General features: G+C 42.1%; 1 protein-coding gene across 2 annotated transcripts in view; it reads left to right on the top strand.

Annotated features, from left to right (window-relative positions):
• The window catches only part of FLACC1 (flagellum associated containing coiled-coil domains 1), a 63,401-nt gene extending 38,339 nt beyond the window's left edge, over positions 1 to 25,062 (top strand). For both annotated transcript variants that reach the window (XM_043577477.1, XM_043577475.1), the window contains 12 exons: positions 2,338 to 2,386; positions 3,905 to 4,038; positions 5,273 to 5,366; positions 7,053 to 7,114; positions 8,630 to 8,727; positions 10,034 to 10,086; positions 11,731 to 11,830; positions 13,839 to 13,942; positions 19,078 to 19,140; positions 22,269 to 22,358; positions 22,490 to 22,599; positions 24,549 to 25,062. In XM_043577477.1, coding sequence (XP_043433412.1) covers positions 2,338 to 2,386; positions 3,905 to 4,038; positions 5,273 to 5,366; positions 7,053 to 7,114; positions 8,630 to 8,727; positions 10,034 to 10,086; positions 11,731 to 11,830; positions 13,839 to 13,942; positions 19,078 to 19,140; positions 22,269 to 22,358; positions 22,490 to 22,599; positions 24,549 to 24,669 — 1,078 coding nt within the window. In that variant the 3' untranslated portion in view covers positions 24,670 to 25,062. The remainder of the gene's footprint in view (positions 1 to 2,337; positions 2,387 to 3,904; positions 4,039 to 5,272; positions 5,367 to 7,052; positions 7,115 to 8,629; positions 8,728 to 10,033; positions 10,087 to 11,730; positions 11,831 to 13,838; positions 13,943 to 19,077; positions 19,141 to 22,268; positions 22,359 to 22,489; positions 22,600 to 24,548) is intronic.
• The last annotated feature ends 525 nt before the right edge of the window (positions 25,063 to 25,587 follow it).

Here is a 25,587-nt window from a genome sequence, read left to right as displayed (position 1 = left end):
AAGAGATTCTCTGCTGTCCTCTATACTATTTTCAAGCCCAGCGATTAGTTTTATGACTATTATTCTAAATTCACTTTCTGTTATATTATTTAAATCCTTTTTGATCAGTTCATTAGCTGTTGTTATTTACTGGAGATTCTTTTGAGGGGAATTCTTCCATTTGGTCATTTTGGATAGTCCCTGGAGTGGTGCGGACCTGGAGGGCACTTCCCCTGTGCTGTGGTGTATAACTGGAGTTGGCGGGCGGGGCCGCAGTCAGACCTGATGTCTGCCCCCAGCCCACTGCTGGGGCCACAGTCAGACTGGTTTGTGCCTTCTCCTCCCCTCTCCTAGGGGTGGGATTCACTGTGGGGTGGTGTGGCCCGTCTGGGCTACTTGCACACTGCCAGGCTTGTGGTGCTGGGGATCTGGCGTATTAGCTGGGGTGGGTAGGCAAGGTGCACAGGGGCAGGAGGGGCAGGCTTAGCTCGCTTCTCCTTAGGTGATCCACTTCAGGAGGGGCCCTGTGGCAGCGGGAGGAGGTCAGACCCGCTGCTGGAGGGGTGGCTCCGCAGAAGCACAGCGTTGGGCGTTTGGGCAGAGCAAGCAAGTTCCCTGGCAGGAACTGGTTCCCTTTGGGATTTTGGCTGGGGGATGGGCGAGGGTGATGGCGCTGGCAAGCGCCTTTATTCCCTGCCAAACTGAGCTCTGCCGTCCGGGGGCTCAGCAACTCTCCCTCCCGTTGTCCTCCAGCCTTCCCGCTTTCTGAGCAGAGCTGTTAACTTATGACCTCCCAGATGCTAAGTCCCACTTGCTGTCGAAACACACTGCATCCTGCCCCTCCGCTTTTGCAAGCCAGACTTGGGGGCTCTGCTTGGCCGGCGGGCCGCCCCTCCACCCTGGCTCCCTCCCGCCAGTCCATGGAGTGCACCGCCTCACCGCCCTTCCTACCCTCTTCCGTGGGCCTCTCATCTGCGCTTGGCTCTGGAGACTCCGTTCTGCTAATCCTCTGGCGGTTTTCTGGGTTATTTAGGCAGGTGTGGGTGGAATCTAAGTGATCTGCAGGACGTGCGGTGAGCCCAGCATCCTCCTATGCCTCCATCTTCCTCTCTGTCTCCATGGCCAGCTTTTTAAAGAGATCCAGGTTACTCAGTGATTTCCCCACCACCACCACCCCAAGGCTTTCCTAAATTCAGAGAAAGTAAACAAAATTAGCATTGTAAAGAGTTCCTGGTTTATGAATGGGAGCATATGGTTGCTATGAACTGAGTTGTATTTTAAGTGGTTTTAAATCTTTTCAATTACATATGAGTCCCATTGTATTATCAAAGTATACGGTGCACTCATGTCTGTTTTTTAACACACAGTCATGTTTTCGCCAGTTAAAATAATAGTATCTACAGTAGCCAAATCCTTGGGCTAGTTTTCTTAAGGGAGTCTTCAGTGCCTCTCTGGAGGCCTCATTTGGGGCGTGGGAGATGTGGGATCAGAACCAGACTTTATTAGCCGAGGTAGAACTGCCTCCACCAAGAAAAATCCTCTCAACCCCACACCCCTATACCCAGCTGACTTTGGAACAGTCTCACCCTGGTAACCACTCCACAACCCTTAAAGATATTGTGGTTATTTTGATAGGGAAAATGGAACTCCTAGATCAGTTTTGGTTGTTTCTTTTCACAGCAGTTGGCCTGATTGTATGTATATGGGTGTGAGTGTTTGCTGAAGCAGAGGGAAAATGCCCTAGCTTCATATACCTAAGCCTAACTAGTCTTGTCAGCACATCAGAAACTGGTTACTCTTATTCCAATCTTTCAACTTTCCAGGTGAGGTCCCTTACAAATACGCTTGATATTTGGATACCTGATATGTTCACATTTCTACACCTGAAAACAACAACTAATTATAACCAGGATTAACCATTTACTTATCCTGAATTTATGATACTGACCATTTCAGGTCCCATATCACTAATTTCTGGTGCAAATAAGAAAGGCTTTTGTGCAGACAATGTAAATGTCACTAGTGTGCTCATTTGAGATTATGCACCATAGGAGAGCCCTTTGGATTCTCAGGCCAAGTCTCTTGACCCTTATTTTAGGAGTGGTTCTAATAGGCATGATAGTCAACTCCCCACTTTTTTACTTCCTGCCTTTTTATCACAGGGACCTGTGATGATCTCGGGACCATTGAACATTCCTTAGTTCCTGAGTAGAATATTTCAGAGCCGAAAGGGGCCTCAGATATCATCCCAGTAATGTCACTTTTTACAGATGAGCAATTGGGATCAGGGAGCAGCTTCTAAGCTTTGAACTTCTCTTTGCTCCCTGGTTGCTTTCTGAGCACGTCTTTCTCTTGCAGAGGGAAACTCCATTTAGGAAAACAAGAGGAGAGCAAGAAACCACCTTATGTGAGTAAAAACATGAAGGGGGCAGCGGGACTAACATTTACTGAGTGCCTACTTTGTGCAAGTACAGGCCTTTTACATGTACGTACCTCATTGGCTCTTTGCAACGATCCTATGAGGAGGGGCTATCGTTATTGCACATAGCGTAACTGGTAAGTGGCAGAAAAAGGACTTGAACTCAGCTGAGCCAGACCTCAGAGAGGGCATGTAATTGCCACTCTCTACTGCCTTGTGCATGGAAAGAAGACTGTGCCAAGGAAACCAGACACTGACCACCAGTCCAGGCTAGGGTACAGCTCATGCCCACGTGCCAGAAACCCCCCACTGTCACACTGGGGAACCCACAAATGCTAGGGCAGGGACAACAGAGGAAGGGAGCAGGGCCAGGACCACACTGGAGAAAGAGATGGGAACTAAACCCAGGAAGATCTCAATAGCTGCCTAGGAGTTGGGGCCTAATCCTTCCGGTGTCTGGGAATCTTCATGGGTCTGACACAGGCACAGTACCAGGTAAGATTTACATTCTAGAAAAAACATTGTCTGATGGGATAATACTGGTGCTTTTTACTATGGGATTTTTATCTATTTTCTTTTTTTCCCCTTAAACAAGGATCATGCATTTCCTTAACAGTCAGGAAAAAAACCAAAAATGTTATTGCCCTCCAGACAGAGAGGATGATGAACTTTAGGGGAGCCAGAATGAAGGCAGGGAGGCCAGCTGGGCAGGTATGGCCAAAGCCAAAGAGAAAGAGGAGGGTGGCTTTAGGCTGTTCCAGGGGCAGGAGTGTGGAGAGGAGATGAAGCTGGGGTACAATTAGGCAATAACAATGACAGGACTTGTGTTGCCTTAGGGGTGCCCTACACAACCTAGAAGGCACAATCTAATCCTGGTCTATGCAGGCTGGTAGCCCTGCCAGATTTCTGACTTGGGTCTAGTGGGGAATAGAGGAAGAACTGACTAAAATAGATGTGTTTGTTTGTTTTCATAACCGTGCTAGACACTTTCTCCTGTTATTTTGGCTTTCCTCATAAAAGCCCTTTGAGGAAGAGTTACCCTAATTTTCTAATGAGGAAACTGAGGCACACAGATATTGAATAACTATAGTTGGTGGCAGAGCCAGCATTTGAACTCAGGCCTGCCTAATTCCCAAAACTTAGCAATTTCCATGGTGTCTGACTGCCTTCTGGCCTCTGGCCATGTGGAGAATGCAGACGAGGTGCAGGGCTTGGGGCTGAGTGCCGAGTGAAGTGTCAGCATTTAGGGTTGCACATGTTGAGCTTGAGAGACCTTTGGGAACATCCAGGAACCATTTGAGTCTTGAGACCAGATCTCAGGAGAGAAATCTGGGCTGGAGTATGAGGGTGAGTGGTAACTGGGGAATGCACAGGAGGGACTTGGCCTCTGGGATCCCACCTCATGTCTCTGTGTCTAAGATGTGAGTAGCACTCTAGTGGAAGATTTGGAGGAATCTCTGCACTCCAGGTCTGCAATATTATCTTACCTTCCACCTTGATGCCCAGGAAGTGATAAACGTGTCACCTGGTTATCGCCTCATTCGAAATAGGGAGCAGATTTCCGTCACCTTGGGAGATGAAATGTTTGATAAGAAAAAGCGGTCACAATCAGAGATCATGGACAGAGTCCAGATTTCCAGGTAATGCCCTTGGACCTATATCCAGCTCCTCAGAGCTATCACTATTGGGCTTGGCCTGGCCTCAAGGAGAAGCTCCTAACTTCCATGCCCAATGCACAGGGTCTCTGTTCTGAAGGTGCTATAAAGTCACTTCACTCCTCATCCCTGTGCTGCTCCTCTCCACACCCATCTCTCTGCCCTGATCCCATTTGAAACAGGACAAAGGTCAGGTCAGGCAGCTGACCTGAAAAGTGATTGGGTATAGTATAATTTGTACTAAAGGAAAGCAATTATTCTTAGAGGTGATGAACAGATGAAATATTCATAAAATAGTCTGAATTTGGAGGGTGCAAAGTAAGAGTAAAGTCAGGGTTTTGGGGGAGCTGAGTATGCATCTCTTTCTCATTTTGCCCAAAGATGTCACTCAGTTCATGCCTCTGGGAGGCATAGCATGGAAGATTCAGGCTGAGTCTACCCCAGTTGAGCACAGTGCATCCTCTCTGTCATTCAGGCCCTACCCACTCTATCCTCAAATGCTATATAAAGTCAGCTCCCACATCTTATCCATTCTACTTCCTAGATCTCTCATTCATGTCTCTCTCTCCCTGTCTCCTCCTACATCCTCTCTCTTGTTCCCTCACCTTGTTGAATGGAGGACCATCTCTGCTGCACTGCACATGTCACTACCTGCCACCCTGTCTACTCCAGCTCAACCAAATAGAGCTAAATAACTTACGGACATCATGGAGGCTCCAAACCCAGAAACACAGAAAATTGTTATCTATTCTGCAAGCCATGCTCTGAAATCCCCTCTTTGTCCTGTGTCTGGGCCATTCCTTGTCTATGATTCACTGTCAGCATCAATCCATCTCCCACCTTCCCATTTCCTAATCCTCTGAATTTTTCCTCCTCCATTTCAACTGTCATTACTGAATCAAGGTCAAACCCTGATAGATCTCTGACATATTCCTCTTCCCCTTCTATTCAACGGGTAACCAACCCACTCCTCCACCTACTCACACCCCCCACTGCAGGCTAGCTTACCCAAAAGGTCTGATCTGAGGCTCAACCACCCTGCTGCCTAATTCCTTCTCCCAGACTACTCTTCCACCCCTCCCATGACCCCCATGACAATGGAGCAGATGAAGAACATGGCCTGACTGTCACCAAGCCAGAGATAGTCACGTACAGGGAGGTGCCTGACTGGCACAGAATGGAAGTTCTGTGGATGATAAAAGGATTCCTTGTCCCATAGGACTGATATCATTACTGACCTGCAAGAGCAGATCTCAGAATTGACAGTGATCATTGAGCAAATGAACAGAGACCATCAGTCTGCCCAGAAATTGGTGAGTGATCCTTGAGTTAGCTGACATCTCTATGGGTAGGGGAAAGACCGGTTTTTTCAGATCACCTGCTATGTTCCAGGCAAGATGCCAAGCGCTTTACTCTCGGGAGCCATGTTGTCTAGGTGACAGCTCTGAAGATAGGACTGTGGCTACACAGTAGGATTTCTCTGACTCCATCCTTATCCATGACTGCAAGAACTTAAATCTTTTCTCAAAGCCTAAGTCAATTTCCAGGAGTTCTTTATGTGCCTGCAGTGTGTGCATTGCTACTGAACTCACCACACCAAGGGGTGCCAGCCATCTCATGTCAGGCTTGCTGTGGAGAGTTAAACTTCAGAGGGTGCCAAGTCTCTTCCTAATGGCAATAGTGTGGTTAATGCACTCAGTGTGGTTCAAAAGCTACCCAGAACCCTTCAGTACCCACTTCCTGTTGCTGTTAAAATTGCCAAAGCCCACTTCAGAATTTGCTGAGATCAGTCTGCACTCTGTGTTTCCTGGGGATTTTGGTGACAACTCCTTTAGATTTTACCATCTGCTTTATCATAGTCTCTTCTTCCCCACCTCAAGCAGGGGTGCCTGCTGGCCTGGGCTGGAGTGATAAACCAGAGCAATGCTCAGAAACAGCATCCCCCACATCCCACTTGCCTGTTGTTATTGAAACCCACTTGTGAAGGTCGACTTCCCACCAGTCCTATCCCTCACCCTCTGACATGACCCAGATGTGTCTGAATCCTACAGTGACCTGGCTTGTGACTCACACTGAGACCTCCCCTACTGTTGATTCATTACTATATTTATCTGAAAACCCTGCCAGGTTTGTGGTCTGCTTCTACAGATAGGAAATTAAGGCTCAGGAAGTTAAATAAGTTCTATGAGATCAGTCATCAATGGTGGATTATTGTTGCAAAATGCACATTTTCACTCACTGAATCATTGGCCCTGCTAAAGACCTATTTAGAGATTATTTCCGTGCAGGGACCTCATATTGTGATACTTAAAATTCTCCCACCTGTGAACACCCCAAATTGTTGTGTGACCCTGTGGAAGGCTGTAGTGCTGGCTGCCAGTGTGTAGACAGAGAGGGACAGGGAGAGCCCTGAACCCTTTTGTCTCAGTTTGCAGTGGGTGCTGACTATTCTGGAAGTGTCCTTTCCTCCTGAGACACTAACCAGAGAATCTGATGGTTAAAATGGAAGGTCACCTGGAAATGAGCAAATTTTGCCTGCGGTAACATACCTTTCTGACAAAGAGGCTTTATTAACACCAGATTTTAAGTTCATTGAAAGTGTGGAGTTTGAGTCTTGGGCCTATTTGGCTCTTCCAGGGCAAGTTCTTTGCTCAATAGATGATAACTTAATTGAATTATGTATCAAAGAAATCCAAAGACCAAGATCTTAGAGATTGCTGTCCAGCAAAAAGACCAGACCTGCCTATAAAACCAGTTAGTGAAAGAGATGGTTTCTGTGCACCAACATTATGAACTGATTACATACCAAACAGCAATAGACCAAGGCAAGGATTGCTCCATTCCCTGAGTAGTGATGTGCTCTCTGGGATTGGATAACACAAAGAAGAGAGTGTGGGGAGTAGAGCACACCCTATGAACGTGAAGGCTTCTCAGAAATTGCAGACTGCAGTGGGAGTGGGATCCTTGATCCTATATCGTTAATGCCATGTTGCTCCCAGCTCTCCGATGAAATGGCTGTCCGCTGTGCTGAGATGCAGCAGAACTTCGAAAACAAAAACAGGTAAGCATTCTAGCACAAGCTCCTGTGTGCTGAAGGCCCTAAGACTCTTGCTTCCTTGCAAGATTTCGTTTCACTGGGATTTCAGATAGTGCCAAATGGAGTTGGGTAGGTGGGAATGGGGGAAATGGGCAAGATGGTTTGATGTGAAGCCACCAAAATGTAGCACAGAGAAGGTCATCCCTAGTTTTGCACTTTCTGATCCAATTACTTTGTTTCAAGTATAATCTCCCTTTCTGTTGATTGCTGAGGAGAGCCAGTTTTCATTCTCTATGAGATTTCTGTGACAGACCACTATTGTTCTCAGCCCAGCCTCCTCCTATTTCCCCTGCCTTTTCACTTCCTCCCCCCTCTTTCTCTTCCTCATTTTTGTCCTGTCATTTCTACTCTCCTGGCTACTCCCGGGACCTGGGCAGAATGGGAAGAAGCTATAGGAGGAGCAGGAGCCAGAGCCACAAAGACAAGCCAAGGGGAAGTAAAAGGAAGTGTGTTGCCTATGTGGGTGAGGAAACCTTCAAAACCTCCTTCCAGGCTACCTGCTGGGCACCAGAGCAGCCTCAGAAGTCCCAGCAGAGAGAAGTATACCTCACTGAGTCATAGACTTGCTTCCAAAAAATTATAATAAATAAGTAACATATTTGTTATATAATAGCTTTCATTATTTTTAGAGCAGTTTTAGGTTCATAGTAAAATAGAGCATAAAGTACAAACAGCCTGACCCCACACCTGCACACCCCAAGTAATCATTAACTCCTGCACTATTGTGATGCATTTGTTACAATCAATGAACCTACATTGATAAATTACCATCACCCGAAGTGAATAGTTTACATTAGGGTTCACTCTTGGTGTTGTACATCCTATGGGTTTTGACAAATGTACAATGACATGTGTCCACCATTATTGTATCATACAGAGTAGTTTCACTGCCCTGAAAAATCCTCTGTGCCCTGCTCATTCATCCCTCCCTCCCCACTAACCTCTGGCAAACACTGATCTTTTTACTGTATCCACAGCTGTGCATTTTCCAGAATATCATATAGTAGGAATCATATAGTGTGTAGGCTTTATGTATTGACTTTGGTCACTTACTATTATGCATTTAATGTTCCTCCATGTCTTCTCTTGGCTTGACAGCTCATATAGCCTTTCTTTTTGACATTCATCTTGAACACTGCCAGCTTCTGCCCCCTGGAATGGAGGCTGAAGAGACCCTGGGCTCTAAAATTATCCTGGATGCTAATGCAGCCTACAGTTTCCCAAGACAGCCATAAACAAATACTGTGCTATTAGCACAGGAGTCTATGGTCTCCACCAGCTCCATTCAAAATAATAGTTGGTAAAAATGGGTCTTCTCACCTTCTTTGGGTGGATGCCAGGAGAATGAGTCAGGAAGTGAAGGCCCTGCAGGCTGCCCACAACTGCCTGTGTGATGGGGAAAGGTGGGATCAACTGAGTGTAACAGCTCAGCTCTGGACTTTTTTTCACTGATTGTGGCCTTCTCCCGGGGTCGCACAGAGAGCTCAAAGAGGCTCACGCAGCAGAGCTCAGTCATTTGGAGAACAACTACAAAGCCACACTGAAGGCAGAGAAGCTGGCTGCCCAAGAAAAACTAGGTATGGTCTGGACTGGGGAGAATGACCCTGGGGAAGGGTGAGAGGCTGACCATGGGGGTCTAGGACCAAAGAACTCCCGTGGTCATGGATGGGCTGGGACTATGCTCTCCAGGTGTCCTCCTAAAGCTCAGAGACAGGGAGTGACTGAGAATGAAACTGAAAAGAGGGAAACCATGTCATCAGTGTCCCTCCTATGCCCAGGTGATAGACTGGCCTGCCACCAAGTGTTAGGATCTGAGCAAGTCCTTAATCTCCTTGAGTCTCATTTATTCTGTCTAAGAATTGAGGACTATAATACCTGCCTTTATCAGAGAGATAAGAATGTGAAAGCACCTTTTTAAAATATATTTTTAACTCTACAAATATAATATTATTGTAATCCAGCAAGTTACATCATCTGTAAAATGGTGGTGTTTCATTATATTATAATAGCACACTATGATTTATATGGCCTTATAATGCATAAGAGTTGTGTTGGCCATTTATCCCATTATTTATGCTGTCCTCGGGATGGGCAAAATGTGTATCCTTCAGAATTCTGAGATTATAGACTAATCTCCATAGGGAGAAGGAGAAATTCTATAATCTTCTCCCTTTATTTTGCCTTACTTTTTAAAAAGAGGGTATTTATAGCTTGCTGATTTTCCAATTTTCTAAAGAAAACATGTATCATTTTCAAAATCAGTGAACACTGGAAACATTGCTTTAAAAAGAGAGAAGCAGGGGCACCTAGGTGGTTAAGCGTCCAACTTTGGCTCAGGTCATGATCTCACAGTTTGTGGGTTTGAGCCCCACATTGGGCTCTGTACTGACAGCATGGAGCCTGATTTGGATCCTTTCTCTCCCTCTCTCTCTGCCCCCTCACCCTGCTTGCACTCTGTCTCTCTCTCTTTCAAAAGTAAACATTAAAAAATAAATAAAACTGCTTTAAAAAGAGAGAAGCAGGTGTATACTACAAGGTTTTGCTCCTCTTTTCCCCACAGATGTAGGTTTACCCCCCAGGGATTAGTTCTCACATTTGGTATGCATCAGAATCACTTGAGAAGCATATTATCCACAGACACTAGGCCTCTCCTCTGAGACCTGAATTCAGTGGGTTTGGCTGGGTGGAGGTGAGGAGTAGGAAAAAAAGACAGGCGTCTGGATTTCTAATAAGCCTCCAGGGTTATTCTTGAGGTGCAACATGGTTTTAGCACCTAGAGGATGAGTTGGAGATAGAGGAAGAGTACAGGAGAGCTCGCACTTGAGTGTGAAAACATTCATTTCGGAGGAATAATGATGACCCTGTTGTTTTCCTTTTGTCCAGATGAAATGGGAAAGGAGTATAAGTATTTGAAGAATATGTTTCATATGTATCAGGTGAGATTCAGAGCTCCTTGGATTATGAAAGTAAGAGGCAAGGCTCATTCCTGGCTGATGACATCAGGCTGAATCTACAGCTCTTGCCCAGAAAATAATTTCCTCAGATTCCCAGCATCCTTGGTTCTAGGTGGCACTAAGTACACCCAGGGAGAAGAGTGACCTTCAGACCATGGTGGCTTCCATGTGTGAATCAGTCACCCAGTCCCTAAAGAAGCCCACTGACCAATATGTTTGTAATTACAAAAGTAATACCTGCTCATGGTTTCTAAAAAATTGAAATACAAAAACCAACTACAACAGCAACAAAAGAGAATTACCACTGCAAGACAATCTGCTGTTAGCATTTGCACTTTGTAACATCTTTGACTTTAGTAGAGTGCAGGGCCAAAAGGGATAAACATTTTAAAGGCCTTTGATACATTTGGCCAAATTGCCGTCCAAAAAGACTCTCTCACTGCACCCCCACCAGCTGGGCCTGGGATGCTCTAGCCATCTCAGAATGTAACTCATTCATTGAATCAGCTAATTTGAGGGAGGCCTGGGGAAACAGGCCATGATTTCTTCTTAGTGGGATGAGAGAGTAGGAGATGAGGAATGAACAGGCTGAGGCAGCAAACCCCCATCCTATTGGTGAGCAGCTAGTTGTGGTTTGCGTAGGACTTTCCAGGTTTTAGCATCAAAAATTCAGAGTCCTGGGACACAACTCAGTCTCAAACAAAGACAGTTGACCACCCTCTTAAAGGAGGAAACCAAGTCAAGCACCAGCACCACCTCTGAAATTCTATTTGCCATCCACAGTTTCAGTTTCGAGCTTGTATCTAAAACTTGTTTTTCAAGATGTATCTTGATACAGTGAGGGAAAACATCTTAGAGCAAAGCCTAGGAGAAGCATCAGACTGATGTGTGGGTAAGCTGCCCCTTACGTTTGCTTCAGTCTGTACCTCTCCAGAGAGTTTGACCCCTATGGAAACTGAGCTGCCCACCAGTCTTGAAAATGATAAACGAGAACCTTTATCTAAATGGCCATAAACAATTACAAATGAGCTCTGATGTCTGGCCCCAGTGTGAGTTATGCTGCTAACCTGGGGGAAAAAAAGGAGGTCAGGGTACTGAGACGTTACTAGCAGCATCCAGGTCCTAGGCCTTCCTCCTCCTGGAGTCCCACCCCCATGAAGTCTGAACCAACCAACAGGATTGGCATCAGGTTAGGCTTATTTAACCTCACCCACAAAGGAAGTTAGATTTGCTGAGTTAAAAATAGACACTGTCTGAAAAACATACCATTGTTTTCTAAGTGTTCAAATTAACTACTAGGCATTTCCCTTGTTTCTTCATGGGCTGTTGATAAGTGATTCATGATTCAGAGGGAGCTGACATGTGAATTTGCAGCAGGGGAGTCCTATCTGTCTTCAAAGGAAACCCAGTTCCAGTGGGGCAAACACATGCAGAACTTGCCTTTGACTTTAGGGTTCTACAGGCCCTTGGATGGGCTGGGCTAGAATTTACTCCCACCAACCACCCACAGAGGGACTCCCAGCAAGCATTCTAGTGAGGGAAGCTTTAAAGGGCCCAATGCTGTGCCTGGAGCCAGTGTGCAGTCTTCTCCAGGATTCTTTTCATAGTGCCTTTGTACCTCTGCAGGACAGCATTTATGATGAAATGGAAGATAAGTGGTTGAAGAAGAAGGCAGAATGGGAGAAGGATGAGAAGTTGGAGCGGGAAAAGATCCTGCTACAGCAAAGTGAGTACAAGAACTTCTCTTTTTGATGACACGTGTACCAAAAAAAACCCTGCCATTAAGTTTGGTCTTAGCTTGAGAACATCAGCTTTAGATTCACTAAAGGTGATGGCCACAGGGCTGGATTCCTGAATCAAGAGTACATGGAGTTTTCAACAAGTGACAACAAGGATGGAGTCTTTTATAAAACTCAGCTATTTGAGGGTATAAGCCCGTACCTTCCAAAGCTCTCCAATTCCAAGCTTAGCCATCATGGTCTGGAACAAGCTCTGGGACATCTGTAGGAGCATTGACTTGTTACCCGGATACAAGTGACCCCAAATTTCCAGAAAAATGTTCTGGAATTAGAGTTTCAAATATTCACTTGTTGGGAGAGTGACAACACAATCATACTGAGAGCCTCTGTATTCCCATATCCCCCCAGAGGATCTCCATTTTTCAGGTACAATTGGCATATAACACTGCATATGTTTAAAGAGTACAACATGTTGATTTGATACATTTATATATTACTATATATTTTTAGTATTTCCAACACCTAGCACAGAGTTTGGATCATAGAAAGTGTTTTATGGAGGCCCTGGATGGTTCAGTCAGTTAAGTGTCCGACCCTTGATCTCAGCTCAGGTCCTGATCTCAGGGTTGTGAGTTCAAGCCCTATGTTGGACTCCACACTAGGAGTAGAGCCCACTTTATTATTTTTTTTTATTTAAAAAAAATTTTTTTTTCAACGTTTATTTATTTTTGGGACAGAGAGAGACAAAGCATGAACGGGGGAGGGGCAGAGAGAGAAGGAGACACAGAATCGGAAACAGGCTCCAGGCTCTGAGCCATCAGCCCAGAGCCCAACGCAGGGCTCGAACTCACGGACCGCGAGATCGTGACCTGGCTGAAGTCGGACGCTTAACTGACTGCGCCACCCAGGCGCCCGAGCACACTTTAAAAAAAGTGTGTTATGGATGAGCCTCCTACCCTCAGCAAGCATCTTCCTAAGTGGAAAAAGAAGAAAGGAATTTATGGAGACTTTGCTCCCTGACCTAGAGGACTGGTTGAGGTAGGAGTGGAGACTCTACAAACCTATACCACATCCTACCTCACCCCAGTTCATATCAAACTTGGTTGTTTTCAACAAATTACTCATTTAAATGCAGAAACTCCCTGGGTAAGTTAATCCTCAAGGCTATTCCCACTCTGGTGGGGACTCTTGACTGCAGGAAGGCAGCATGAAGACCCTGGAACTAAGGGTGAGGAAAGGAATGAGGAGCTGCACCTATCTGAGGCTTTACTCAGAAGCCTGGTGTAACATAACCCAGGTCTTCTTCCAGACTTCTGGCCACCCATACCACACTCATCCCATGTTGTCAAAATCTAAGTAAGACGTTACACCCAATTTTGAAAGAGCAGACTTCAGCTGTGCATAGTGTAGCTCAGCCCTCTAGGGGTAGCCTCCTATCATTCCCAGCTTATTCACAGGATGAGCCTAGGGGTTGCCTCCCTATAATTCCCAGTACCATGAAGCTGAAGAAGAAATCTGTGTCAGCCCCTCACCCCTCATTTCTCCTCTTTGGTTTTGGGGCTCGGTTGGCAAGTTCTCCTGCACCAGAAACATTTTAAGCCTTCCTCTACCCCAGGGTTAAGTACAGAATAAATTTTATTGCTGGAAAATTCGCATTAGTCAAGAGCTATATTTTAAGGTAAGAATATCCAAGAAAACGTAGTTACTTCAGCAGAGGGAATGGACAAAATAATAAGCAACAGATCTAAAATTACACACACACAAAAATCAGAGACATTAGGAGTAAAACCATATGGCTGATATCACTGAAAACTGCCACCATGTTCACCTGATTCCCAAGCATTTCTAGGTGAGCATCAGAGGCTGAATGACAGGCTGAAAGGAACTTGAGTTTGACCCGGTCTGGAATTTTTATTACCTTCAGATATTCTCAGTTTCTCTCTGCATGTGCTTTCCCCACATTTACTCATATACGTAATTTCTTCTCACCCCCAGAACATAATATGACAAAAAGGTTTGAGTTAGAGTCAGAAGAAGCAAAGAAGAAAATAAATGACTCCTACAGTACCGTCTTTGAGAACTTCAATCGAGAGAAGGAGGTAACTTAGCCCAAAGCACATGAGTGGTTGAGCATGAAGCCTAGGTGGGACATCCGGTTCCTAGGTGTGCCTCTGTAATTAGGCACAATTTTGCCTTTATGGGCATATTCTTCCTTTCCCAGCTTCCTTGGAAATATATGCAAGTAGACTGGCAGTCTTGCTGTCCTTTATCTACATGGTCTTACCACAGGGTCACTATGGAATGAAAACTGAAACTAGTGGGAAATAATAGAATGCTAAACACACACAAAACGTGAAATTCCCTATTTTGCCAAATTTTCCCAGTCTCTGAATGTCCTCCTCATTCTTGACTGTAGCTGAAGAGAAAGGGCAGTGTAGCAAACTAAACTAAGCAAGTTGGTCATGTATAGCTCTTAGTAATTAAAAGTATCTATCTAAAAGTTAGAGGGGGTAAGGGCGCCTGGGTGGCTCAGTCAGTTAAGCATGTGACTTAGGCTCAGGTCATGATCTCACGGTTTGTGAGTTTGAGCCCCAAGTTGGGCTCTGTGCTAACAGCTCAGAGCCTGGAGCCTGCTTCAGATTCTGTGTCTCCCTCTCTCTCTCTGCCCCTCCCCCACTCACTCTCTGTCTCTGTCTCTCAAAAATAAATAAACATTGAAAGAAAAGCAAAAGTTAGAGGGGTTAAAATGTAGCTACTCTTGTTAATCACTCCCCTACAACCTTGATACTGATGCCAGATCATAGTGAAAACAGGTCTCAGACATACAGACATTTACTAAATAAACATGCATTACTAGCAAGCAGACCCCAAGTGGTTATACCTCCAGCTCTCTGAACTTTTAGGTACATGAAAGACTCATCAGAGGTGTATGCAAGGGTAGTACAGAGGTAGGATTCTGTAACCGCTGTAGTCAGCATCTGGCAGCTGGAGCTCCTCCTAAGCAGACACAGGACCATTTAGGGATCAAACCTTAGACACCATTCCTGAGTGTGTAGGCTATAGGCTTTGTTAGATTCCTGTACTTTTTTCCTGCAAAGTGGACAGTGTCTCTAAAATAGTATCTACCTTCAGGGTGCCTGGGTGGCTCAGTCGGTTAAGTGTCTGACTTTGGCTCAGGTCACGATCTCACAGTTTGTGAGCTCGAGCCCTGCATCGGGCTCTGTGCTGACAGCTCAGAGCCTGGAGCCTGCTTCGGATTCTGTGTCTCATTCTGTCTCTGCCCCTCCCCCACTGTGCTCTGTCTCTGTCTCTCAAAAATAAATAAAAATGTAAAAAAAAAAAAATTTAAATAGTATCTACCTTCAATATTCCATTTTTAAGAGTACATTTCCAACTATCATGCTAATTAAAAAAACATTAATTTCACCAATAAAAGCCCATTTCTGACATTCACTATAACTGAGCAAAACAGTAATGTGGGTGTGGGACATTCTGTGCAGTGTGTCCAGTTCTTCTGGGGTATAGAGAGCTCAGACATCCGAATAAGAAGTAGCAATTCCTCTAGTGGGCAGAGAGTTGATCATCTGCATGCATCCTTTCCTCTCTTCTATTTTTTCTCCAATGATGCTGACTATGAATCTGTAAATGGTACTATCTCTGTCTCTCTCATGAAGCATAATTTACACTTAGCAAAAGCATTGTTTTGAAGGGGCACATGAACCCTAATGTTTATAGCAATGCTATTGACAACAGCCAAAGTATGGAAAGAGCCCAAATGTCCATCGACAGATGAATGGATAAAGAAGATGTGGTATATATATACAATGGAGTATTACTCGGCAATCAAAAAGAATGAAATCTTGCCATTTGTAAAAACGTGGATGGAACTACAGTGTATTATGCTAAGTGAAATTAGTCAGTTAGAGAAAGACAAATATCATATGACTTCACTCATATGTGGAATTTAAGATACAAAACAGATGAACATAAGGGAAGGAAAACAAAAATAACATAAAAACGGGGAGGGCAACAAAATGTAAGAGACTCTTAAATACAGAGAACAAACTGAGGGTTACCGGAGGGGGAATGGGCTAAATGGTTAAGGGGCGTTAAGGAAGACACTCGTTGGGATGAGCGCTGGGTGTCATATGTAGGAGATGAATCACTGGATTCTACTCCTGAAATCATTATTGCACTATATGCTAACTTGGATATAAATTAAAAAAAAATCTAGAGCATTTCAGCAATCCAGAAATCAGTCTTGTGTTCCTTCCCAGTTAAGCCCTATCTCCCTCAAAACTTGACCCAAGACAACCACTGTTTTGATTCCTCCCATCATAGATTAGTTTCACCTGTTTTTAAGTTTCATATAAATGTAATCATGTAGTGTATGCTCTTTTGTATATAGTTTCTTTTTCCACACTACAGTGCCTGTGAAATTTATCTATTTTTTGTTTATATCAGTAATTTCTTACTTTTTATATCTAGTAGTATTCTTTTGTAGGAATATCACACAATGTGTTTACCATTTCCCTGTTTTTGGAGGTTTGGGTTGTTTCCGTTTTTTGTCCTCCCTATTTTATAATTAAGGCTTTTGTAACCACCCTTGTACAAATATTTCCATAGGCACAAGCTTTCACTTCCTTTGGGTATATACCTAGCAGTATTATTATTGGTCTCTCGGGTAGTTATAGGTTTAACTTTATAAGAAAATATAAGCTATTTTCCATAGTAGTTGTATCATTTTACTCTTGCACCTTAAATCTATGAGAATTCCAGTTGCTCCTTATCATCAACAATTAGTATTGACATCCTTTTTAATTTTGACCCTTCCAATGGTATTAAATGGTATGAAATGGTATTTCATTACAGTTTTAATTTCCCTGACTATTATGTTGGGCAATTTTTTATATGCTTATCAGACAATTTATATGTCTTCTTTTGTGAAATGCTGGTTTAAGTCTTTTGTCATTTGAAAAAACTTGGATTCTTTATCTTTTTATTATTGATATGTAGGAGACCTTTACATAATATGGATACAAGTTCCTTGTCAGATATATGTGTTACAGATACTGTCTCCTAGCCTGTGGTTTGCCTTTTCATTTTACTTATGTTGTCTTCTGATGTGCAGAATTTTTTTATTTTGATGAAAACCAAATTATTAATTTTTTCCTTTTTACAGGAAAATTACAGCTTTTTGTGTCCTTTCTATGAAATTGTTGCCTAGTCCAAGGATACAAAGATATTCTATCTTTTGAAAAGCTTTGTAATTTTAATTTTTATGATTCTGTGATCCATTTTGAATAATTTTTATGTATAGAGTGAGATAGAGGTCATAGGTCACTTTTTTCTGTATAAGTATCTAGTTGAGCATGATTTATAGAAAAAAACTTTCCATTCTCCATTAAGTTGCCGTGATGTTTTTGCTGTGTTTTGAGGGGTGGGGTGAGGGGGAATAGACTCTGTTCTGTTCCATTGAATTATTTGTCCATACCAAGGCCAAGACAACCATCATCTTAATTATTGTAGCTTGAAATCAGGGAGTAAAAATCTAGCTTTGCTCTTGTGTTTCAATGTTATTTTGACTCTTCTATATCATTTACATTCTTTTAAGTTTATTTATGTGTTTGAGAGAGAAGGGAGAGAAAGCGCAAGTGGGAGAGAGAAAGAGAGAGAGAGAGAGAGAGAGAGAGAGAGAGAGAGAGAGAGAGAGAGAGAGAGAGAGAATCCCAAGCAGACTCTGGACTGTCAGCACAGAGCCCAATGCAGGGCCAAATCCCATGAACTGTCAGATCATGACCTGAGCCAAAATTGAGAGTTAGACGCTTAACTGACTGAGCTACCCAGGTGCCTCTATATCACTTATATTTCTACATAAATTTCAGAATTAGTTTGTCAAGAAAGCTTGCTGGTATTCTGATTGAGATTGCATTGAATATAAAGATAAATCTGTGGATAAATGAATATTCAACAATATTAAATATGTACATTAACAACAAAGTCCTTGATGAAAATATGGTGTCTTTTTAATATTTGTTGATGTGATATGGTGTAAGAAAATGGTCCAGGTTCATTCTTCTGCATGTCACTGTCCAGTTTTCCCAGCACCATTTGCTGAAGAGACTGTCTTTTTTCCATTGGATGCTCTTTCCTGCTTTGTCAAAGATTAGTTGGCCATATATTTGTGGGTCTATTTCTGGGTTTTCTATTCTTTTCCATTGATCTATGTGTCTGTTTTTGTGCCAATACCATATTGTCTTAATGATTACAGGTTTGTAATGTACCTTAAAGTCTGAAATTGTGATCTTCACTAGGTTACTTGTTTTTTTGAGTGTTGAGTTTGGTGAGTTCTTTATAGATTTTGGATACTAAGCCTTTATCCGATATGTCATTTACAAATATCTTCTCCCATTCTATTGGTTGCCTTTTTGGTTTTGTTGATTGTTTCCTTTGCTGTGCAGAAGCTTTTTATCTTGATGAGGTCCCAATAGTTCATTTTTGCTTTTATTTCCCTTGCCTCTGGAGACAGGTCACATAAGAGGTTGCTGCAGCTGAGGTCAAAGAGGGTGCTGCCTGCTTTCTCCTGTAGGATTTTGATGGTTTCCTGCTCACATTTAAGTCTTTCATCCATTTTGATTTTTTGTGTGTGTCTGGTGTACATAGGGGAAGGGAAAGAAAAATAAGATAAAAACAGAGAGGGAGGCAAACCATAAGAGACTCTTAAATACAGAGAACAAATTGAGGGTTGCTGGAGGGGACATAGGTGTGGGGATGGGTTAAATGGGTGATAGGCATTAAGGAGGGCACTTGTTGGGATGAGCACTGGGTGTTCTATGTAAGAGATTGATCACTGGGTTCTGCTGAAGCCAAGACTACACCGTATATTAACTAACTTGAGTTTTAAAAAAATATATATATATTTATATAATATATATTTATATATTATATTTATATATATTTATATATTATATATTTTATATTATGTATTTATATATTTATATATATTTATATATTATATATTTATATATATTATATATTTAAACATATATATATATTGCACATAAGTTAAGATTTTCAAAATTTACCTTCAACAAATTAAATGTGTGCTTCATTACACCAATATCTAAACTTTGGTGAATACTACATTCTGGAATCCTATTCTGGCTTTCTCAAGTCTCTGAAAGAAGTGCCAGAAACCCCAGTGCTGACCTTTTCCGAATAAAATTGTTTTTAGGAGCTACTGAAACAACATGAAAAGGACACCTTGCAATTAGAGGAGCTGAGAAAGACCAAACAGGTAAGCTCTTTCATTTTTCTTGTGGAATTAGCATCTTACAAATGCACCAGTAAAATTATATACCCTCAATAAAATAGAATCTATTATAATTTTCCAAAACAAAACAAAAGGAAGACCCAAAGCTGAGTTTGCTGGATTCAACAAGTCAAATAGAACTTTATAACTATAATACAAAGTCATTTGTAAAACAGAGCCTTTGTGTCTTTTTAGAGCAATTTGAGCAAATATATGAGCAATATGCTGTGTGATCTTCAGTGTCAAATGCGTTCCATTTCTAGTAAGGCTCAAACCACAAAAGAGTCTTGATTTGTAAAATACCAAATTCTTCCCTTAAGCTCTAAAAAGTACAATACTGACCCTGGGAACTCTAATTCCAAGCCTCTCCTTGATATTCCAAATGTGCCTCAACCCCAACAGCTTCCTCAAAGAATTCTGTTCTTCTGGGACAAATTATGGCACTTCCATGTGGGAGATACCTGAAGGGAAACTGTTCAAACCCATGAACTGCCTTCTGATTCTTCTTACACTAGGATCCAGAATGCACATGTTTGTGAAAAGACTAGCCATTATAAAATCATGGAATTATATCTTAGAGCTTAGGCAAGGCTTCAGCATTGTTGGGTCAACAAGCCTCAATGTCCTGCATGGTAGACAGATAGGCTTTGGAGCAAGGAAAACCCAGTGCATTGTAATAGCTGCTTTAATGAGCTTGTCTACTAATTCTATCATTCCTTTCTGGTTCTGTTAATTGATTTTGCTCCTCATTTGTGGTCATATTTTCTCACTTGTTTACATGCCTGGTAATTTTTTTTTTTTGGAGGCCTGCCATTGTGAAGTTTATCTTGTTGGGGGGGGGGGGGGGGCGGGGTGCCTGGCTGGCTCAGTCCATAGAGCATGCGACTCTTGATCTCTGGGTTGTGAGTTCAACCCCCACCTTGAGCATAAGCGTAATCAAAACAAACAAACCAAAGGTGGATTGCAAACTACCTTGTTGGGTGCTGAATATTTTTGTATTTCTTTAAATATTGTTGGACTTTGTTCTGGGATGCAGTTAAGTTAAAGCAGTCTTTAGTTTAAGGCTAATTTTCCCCCCTACAGAGATAATACCCTTCTGTGTACTCTGGTTGGTGGGAATGTAACTATTCCCAGTCCTGTGTTGAGGCTGGGGATTATTCTACCTGCTCTGTGCTCATGATTCTTTCCCCTAACCTTATCTCCTTCTATTTCTTCCCCTTCATTACACAACTGCAATGGCACTGGACTCCTTGCTGTATTTTTAACAGTCAAGGATCCTTTGCTTGGGGTCTTTGCACTTGACATTCACTCTTCTTGGGAAGCTCTTTCCTAGATATCCACACAACTAACTTCCTTCCCTCTTTCTGGTTTTGTTCAAATGCCATTTCTGAAGGGCCACTCTATTTAAAGGCTTAACACCCTCCCCAACACTTCCATTTCCTTGTTTTATTTTTCTATACAGATTTTTTACATTTATTTATTTATTTATTTTAAGAGAGAGAGCAAGCACATGAGTAGGGAAGAGGGATAGAAAGAAGAGAGAGAATCTTAAGCAGGTTTCATACTCAGTACAGAGCCTGATGAGGGGCTCTCCAAACTGTGAGATCAAGACCCGAGCTGAAATCAAGAGTTGGATGCTCAACTGACTGAGCCACCCAGGCACTCCTCTATACAGATTTATAACTTTATAACCTGATAAACTCAATGAATGAAGGCAGAGATTTTTGTCTGTTTTTTCTACCACTAATCTCCAGTTTCTAGAACAGTACCTGGCACATCACAGACATTTAGTAAATACCAGCTGATTTTTTTGAATGAATAAGCAAACAAAAGAATGCTAAATGACCTAGTACAGTGCTTTGTACAATGCAAATACAGTGAGAGATGGTACCTCTCTAGTTTATACATCTTGAGAAGATGCTTATCCCATGGGAAGAGCTCTGAAGACATGTAGGAGTTAAATGAGGCTGACATCTGAAAGCACAGAGCCATCTGGATCATTTTTATTGTCTCTTCAGCATTTATCTAATGTAGTAGATTCCACATTTATCCCTTCCCCACACTAACACTGCATCTTCTATCTTCATCCTTGGTTTGTTTTTAATTTATTATTGTAATTATTTTATTGACTTTTATTTAATTTTTTTCATCCCCTTCACTAGGGTGTATCTCCATAAGAGTAGAAATTATATTTTTCTTATTCATCATAATATTCCTAGTGCCTATAGTAGTAAGTGTTTTTCCTAATTAAAAGACTATTTTTAAGGAGTGCCTGGGTGGATCAGTCGGTTGAGCATCTGACTCTTGATTTCTGCTCAGGTCATGACCTCTGTGTTGAGTACAGCACCTGCTTAAGATTCTGTCTCTTCTGCCCCTTTTCCCTACTAGCATGCTCTCTCTCTCTCTCTCTCTCTCAAACCAACTTTTCTTAAAGGCTATTTTTTAGAGCAATGTTAGGTTTACTGAAAAATTAAACAAAGTGCAGAGAGTGCCCATATCCTCCCCCAACACAAACATACAATATACTCTATTATTAACATCTTGCATTAGTGCGGTACATTTGTTACAGCTGATGAACCAATATTGATACATCATTTTTAATTAAAGTCCATAGTTTACATTAGGGCTCACTCTTTGTGTTATGCATTCTATAGGTTTTATCAAATGCATCATGCCATGTACCCACCACTGCAATATCATACAGAATATTTTCTTTACCTAAAACTCCTCTGTCCTCCACCTATTTATCCCTGCTTCCCTTCCCAATCCCTGGCAACAACTGATCTTTTTACTGTCTCTATAGTTTTGCATTTTCCCCAATGTCATATAGTTGGAATCTGGAGTAGATATTTGATAAATATTTGTTTAATAAATGAATGATTGGTAGCTATTGTGACAACCACGGGAGCTCTGGTGAGGGCTGGCTCTGGGGCAGTGATAGTGAGTCTGCATATGAGGATATAGATGGGCAAGACATAAAGGAGATAGAAGTAAGAGGGCACAGTGACTGAACAGTGAAGGAGAAGGAGTAGCTAAAGTTGACGCTTCACATTCTAGTCCAGGCACCCTGCAGAAGAGAATAAATAGATAGACATTGTTGTCTTCTTAAACAGGTCATGGAGGAAGAGTTGAATGCACAATCTGTTATCTTAGAATCACTTAACACAACCCTCTACCAAACCCAGATGGAACTCCAGAGAGAGGTGAGTCCTGGCTGGAGTGGGGATAGGGTTGTGCAGAGGAATCCAGGTCTCTGTATGGTTCTGCCATGTAGCTTTGCTCTGGATGACTCTGGTTTGGGAAAGAGAGGAATTAAAATTTACATGTCTTTCAGAAAGCTACAGTGGGAAATCTGGAGAAAACACTCCAGACCAAGCTTGCCGAGACTGAAGAAAAGTTTAAATACACCATACAGCTTCTGACAGAAGAAAACATTCATCTAAGGTGTGCATGATGCTGCTCAAAAAGACATGGCTGAGTTATCTTTAGAAAGTGGAAGGGAGTTTGGGTGAGGAATAGATATGAAGATGAACCCAGGTATTTCTTAATAAAGTCAAGGCACAGGCACTTCCAGGAGGGAAATAGTCATTCAAAGCCTGGCCACGGAAGTCACCTGCTAAGGACAGACAGTTCATCTGAAGTGGTGCTGGACATGTGTCTAGACTCCTCTCCCTTATTACATCTTAGTTTTTATTCAAAACAGCACATGAAATTTACCTGTGGATCTTTATTTTTTAATTAATTTATTTTGAGAGAGACAGAGAGAGTAAGTAGGGGAGGGGAGAGAGAGAGAGAGAGAGAGAGAGAGGGAGGAGCAGAGGATCTGTAGCAGGCTCCACACCGACAGTACCGGATGCAGGGCTCCAACTCGTGAACTGCGAGATCATGATGTAAGCCACAGTCAGACACTCAACTGACTAAGCCACCCAGATGCCCCTATCTGAAGGTCTTTGAGTTTATTCAGTTCTGTGAATAAATTTTAAATCCCTAAAGTCCTCGGCCCTCCACCTATTCATTTTTTGCTTCCCCTCCCAACTCCTGGAAATTACTGATCTTTTCACAGTCTCTGTAGTTTTGCCTTTTCCAGAATGTCATACAGTTGGAATCTTTAAGAGATATTTAATAAATATTTAATGAATGAACGATTGGAAGCTATTGTAACAACCCATCTGAGTTCTGAGTTTTTACCATGTCCCCTGAGGGGTTATGGGTTTAGGTGTCAGTGGTTTACACTTAGATACAGCTGTGTTTAGTTCATGTGGAAGTCAACTTTAGGTCAGAAATAATACTGTTAACTGGAAATGCATTTTAAATCATTCGGATAAATTTTTGGTAGATACTTCAATAAAGGGAAGTTATTCATTGTATTGATTTGGTAGTAAAAACTTATCCCTTCTTGTCTAGGTTCTTTGATCTAATAGTTAAATTGGCATAAACAGATTAACAGGAAAAAACAAATTTAATTTTGTATGTATAGGAGCTCAGTAAAATATGAGACTCAAAGAAGTGAACAAATCAGGCAGTTATACCTTTTAGACAAAGTAACAATAAATTTGTAAAGAATTGACAAGACAAAGAAGTTTGGGGTTGGGGTACTAAATTAGTAAGTAAGTAACAGAGTTGTTGGGTTTTTTTTTTAATGGTTTATTTATTTTTGAGAGAGAGCACAGGCAGGGGAGGGGAAAAGAGGATCTGAAATGGGCTCTGTGCTGACAGCAGTAAGCCCAATGTGAGCCTTGAACTCACAAACTGCAAGATCATGACCTGAGCCCAAGTCAGACACTCAGCCAACTAAGCCACCCAGGTTTTTTTTATACAGACTTCTTAGCTTTAAATTCCCTATTTCTGCTGATAGGGATATCTCTTTACCTTCTGGTATAGGGAAGGTATATTCATATGAAAAATATATTTCCTACTTTCAGGGGAACAAAGAGGGTCAGAATGCCTTTCTTGCACTGGCTGTTGCTTAAGTAACTTTAACTCAAGTAATCAATATGCAAGGTATATTGGGATGGCATACTCTGTTTCCCCTCAGCAGAATATTCCTCATTTGAGAATTTGGTAACCTAAATATCATTTCTCATTAAATTCAAAACCACTGCAAGTATGGGGTGCCTTGGTGGCTCGGTTGGTTGAGCGTCTGACTCGATTTCGGTTCAGGTCATCATCTCATGGTTCATGGGATCAAGCCCCACATCAGGCTCTGTTCTGACAGCGTGGAGCCTGCTTGGGACTCTCTCTCTCAAAATAAATAAACATTAAAAAAAAAACCTATAAGTAATGTGTGCAGCTGCCCCCAGTGAAGGAATGAAACCACATTTCTCTCCCCTCAGATATCCTACATCCCCTTCTATCCTTGAGTCTATAGTGATACATGTTCTTTTTCTCTATAGGCAAAAAATAATTGTGAAGAATGAAGAAATTTATAAGGAACGATCTGGGAGGTTTCTCTCTATGTATGAGAATGATTCTGATAATTTAGAAGATGATAGCAATGAAAAACAAGAACTATGAGCAGAAAAGTTGTTCTCCAATACAAAAGATGTTAGGAACACCATCTCCATAGGCTTAGACAACTCCCGTGAGAGTTTCTTGAGAAATGTATATTATGAGTTTAGTTCTTGGGTTGCCTGGGTTCTACTTTTGCCTTTTCAAAATTTCCTTTCTTCTAAGTGGTTGGGAATGTTTGAATTCTCATCTCAGTTATACAGGCTTTCAAGACTCTTCATCGTAAAGTGATGTTCCCTATACCTGGATCTAAACTTTCTCTGGGTATTATACTATTTTCTCTTCCACATTTACACATTTCATTATGAAAACACTGATCCGAAGAACTTGTTCCTATTAAATATTGACTATATTTTGAAATACACCTTTTGTCCCCCTGGGGCATTTACCTAGCAAAAATGTAATTTGTTGATTCAATTCCAAAAATCCTTTCTCTCTTACATGTGTCCTCACTGCTCCACTTCTCAATCATGTTCCCTATACTATGATTTTTGAAAAAGTGTCTGATGATCCTTGCCATCTTCTCTAAACAATCATCAGAATTCAAATCCCCACAGGGCAGGCAACTGGTTTTGGGGGTAGATTCCCATGATTCATCGCTTACATACAACACCAGTGCTCATCCCAACAAGTGCCCTCCTCAATGCCCATCACCCATTTTCCCCTCTCCCCCCCCCCAATCCCCATCAACCCTCAGTTTGTTCTCTGTATTTAAGAATCTCTTATGGTTTGCCTCCCTCTCTATTTGAAACTATTTTTCTCCTTCGCTTCCCCCTGGTCTTCTGTTAAGTTTCTTAAGTTCCACATATGAGTGAAAACATATGATATCTGTCTTTCTCTGACTGACTTATTTCACTTAGCAGAATACCCTCCAGTTCCATCCACATTGCTGCAAATGGCAGGATTTCATTCTTTCTCATTGCC

The sequence above is a fragment of the Prionailurus bengalensis genome, chromosome C1 (genome assembly GCF_016509475.1).
Source record: "Prionailurus bengalensis isolate Pbe53 chromosome C1, Fcat_Pben_1.1_paternal_pri, whole genome shotgun sequence".
NCBI lineage: Eukaryota > Metazoa > Chordata > Mammalia > Carnivora > Felidae > Prionailurus > Prionailurus bengalensis.
This window is presented reverse-complemented; position numbering and strand designations above follow the sequence as displayed.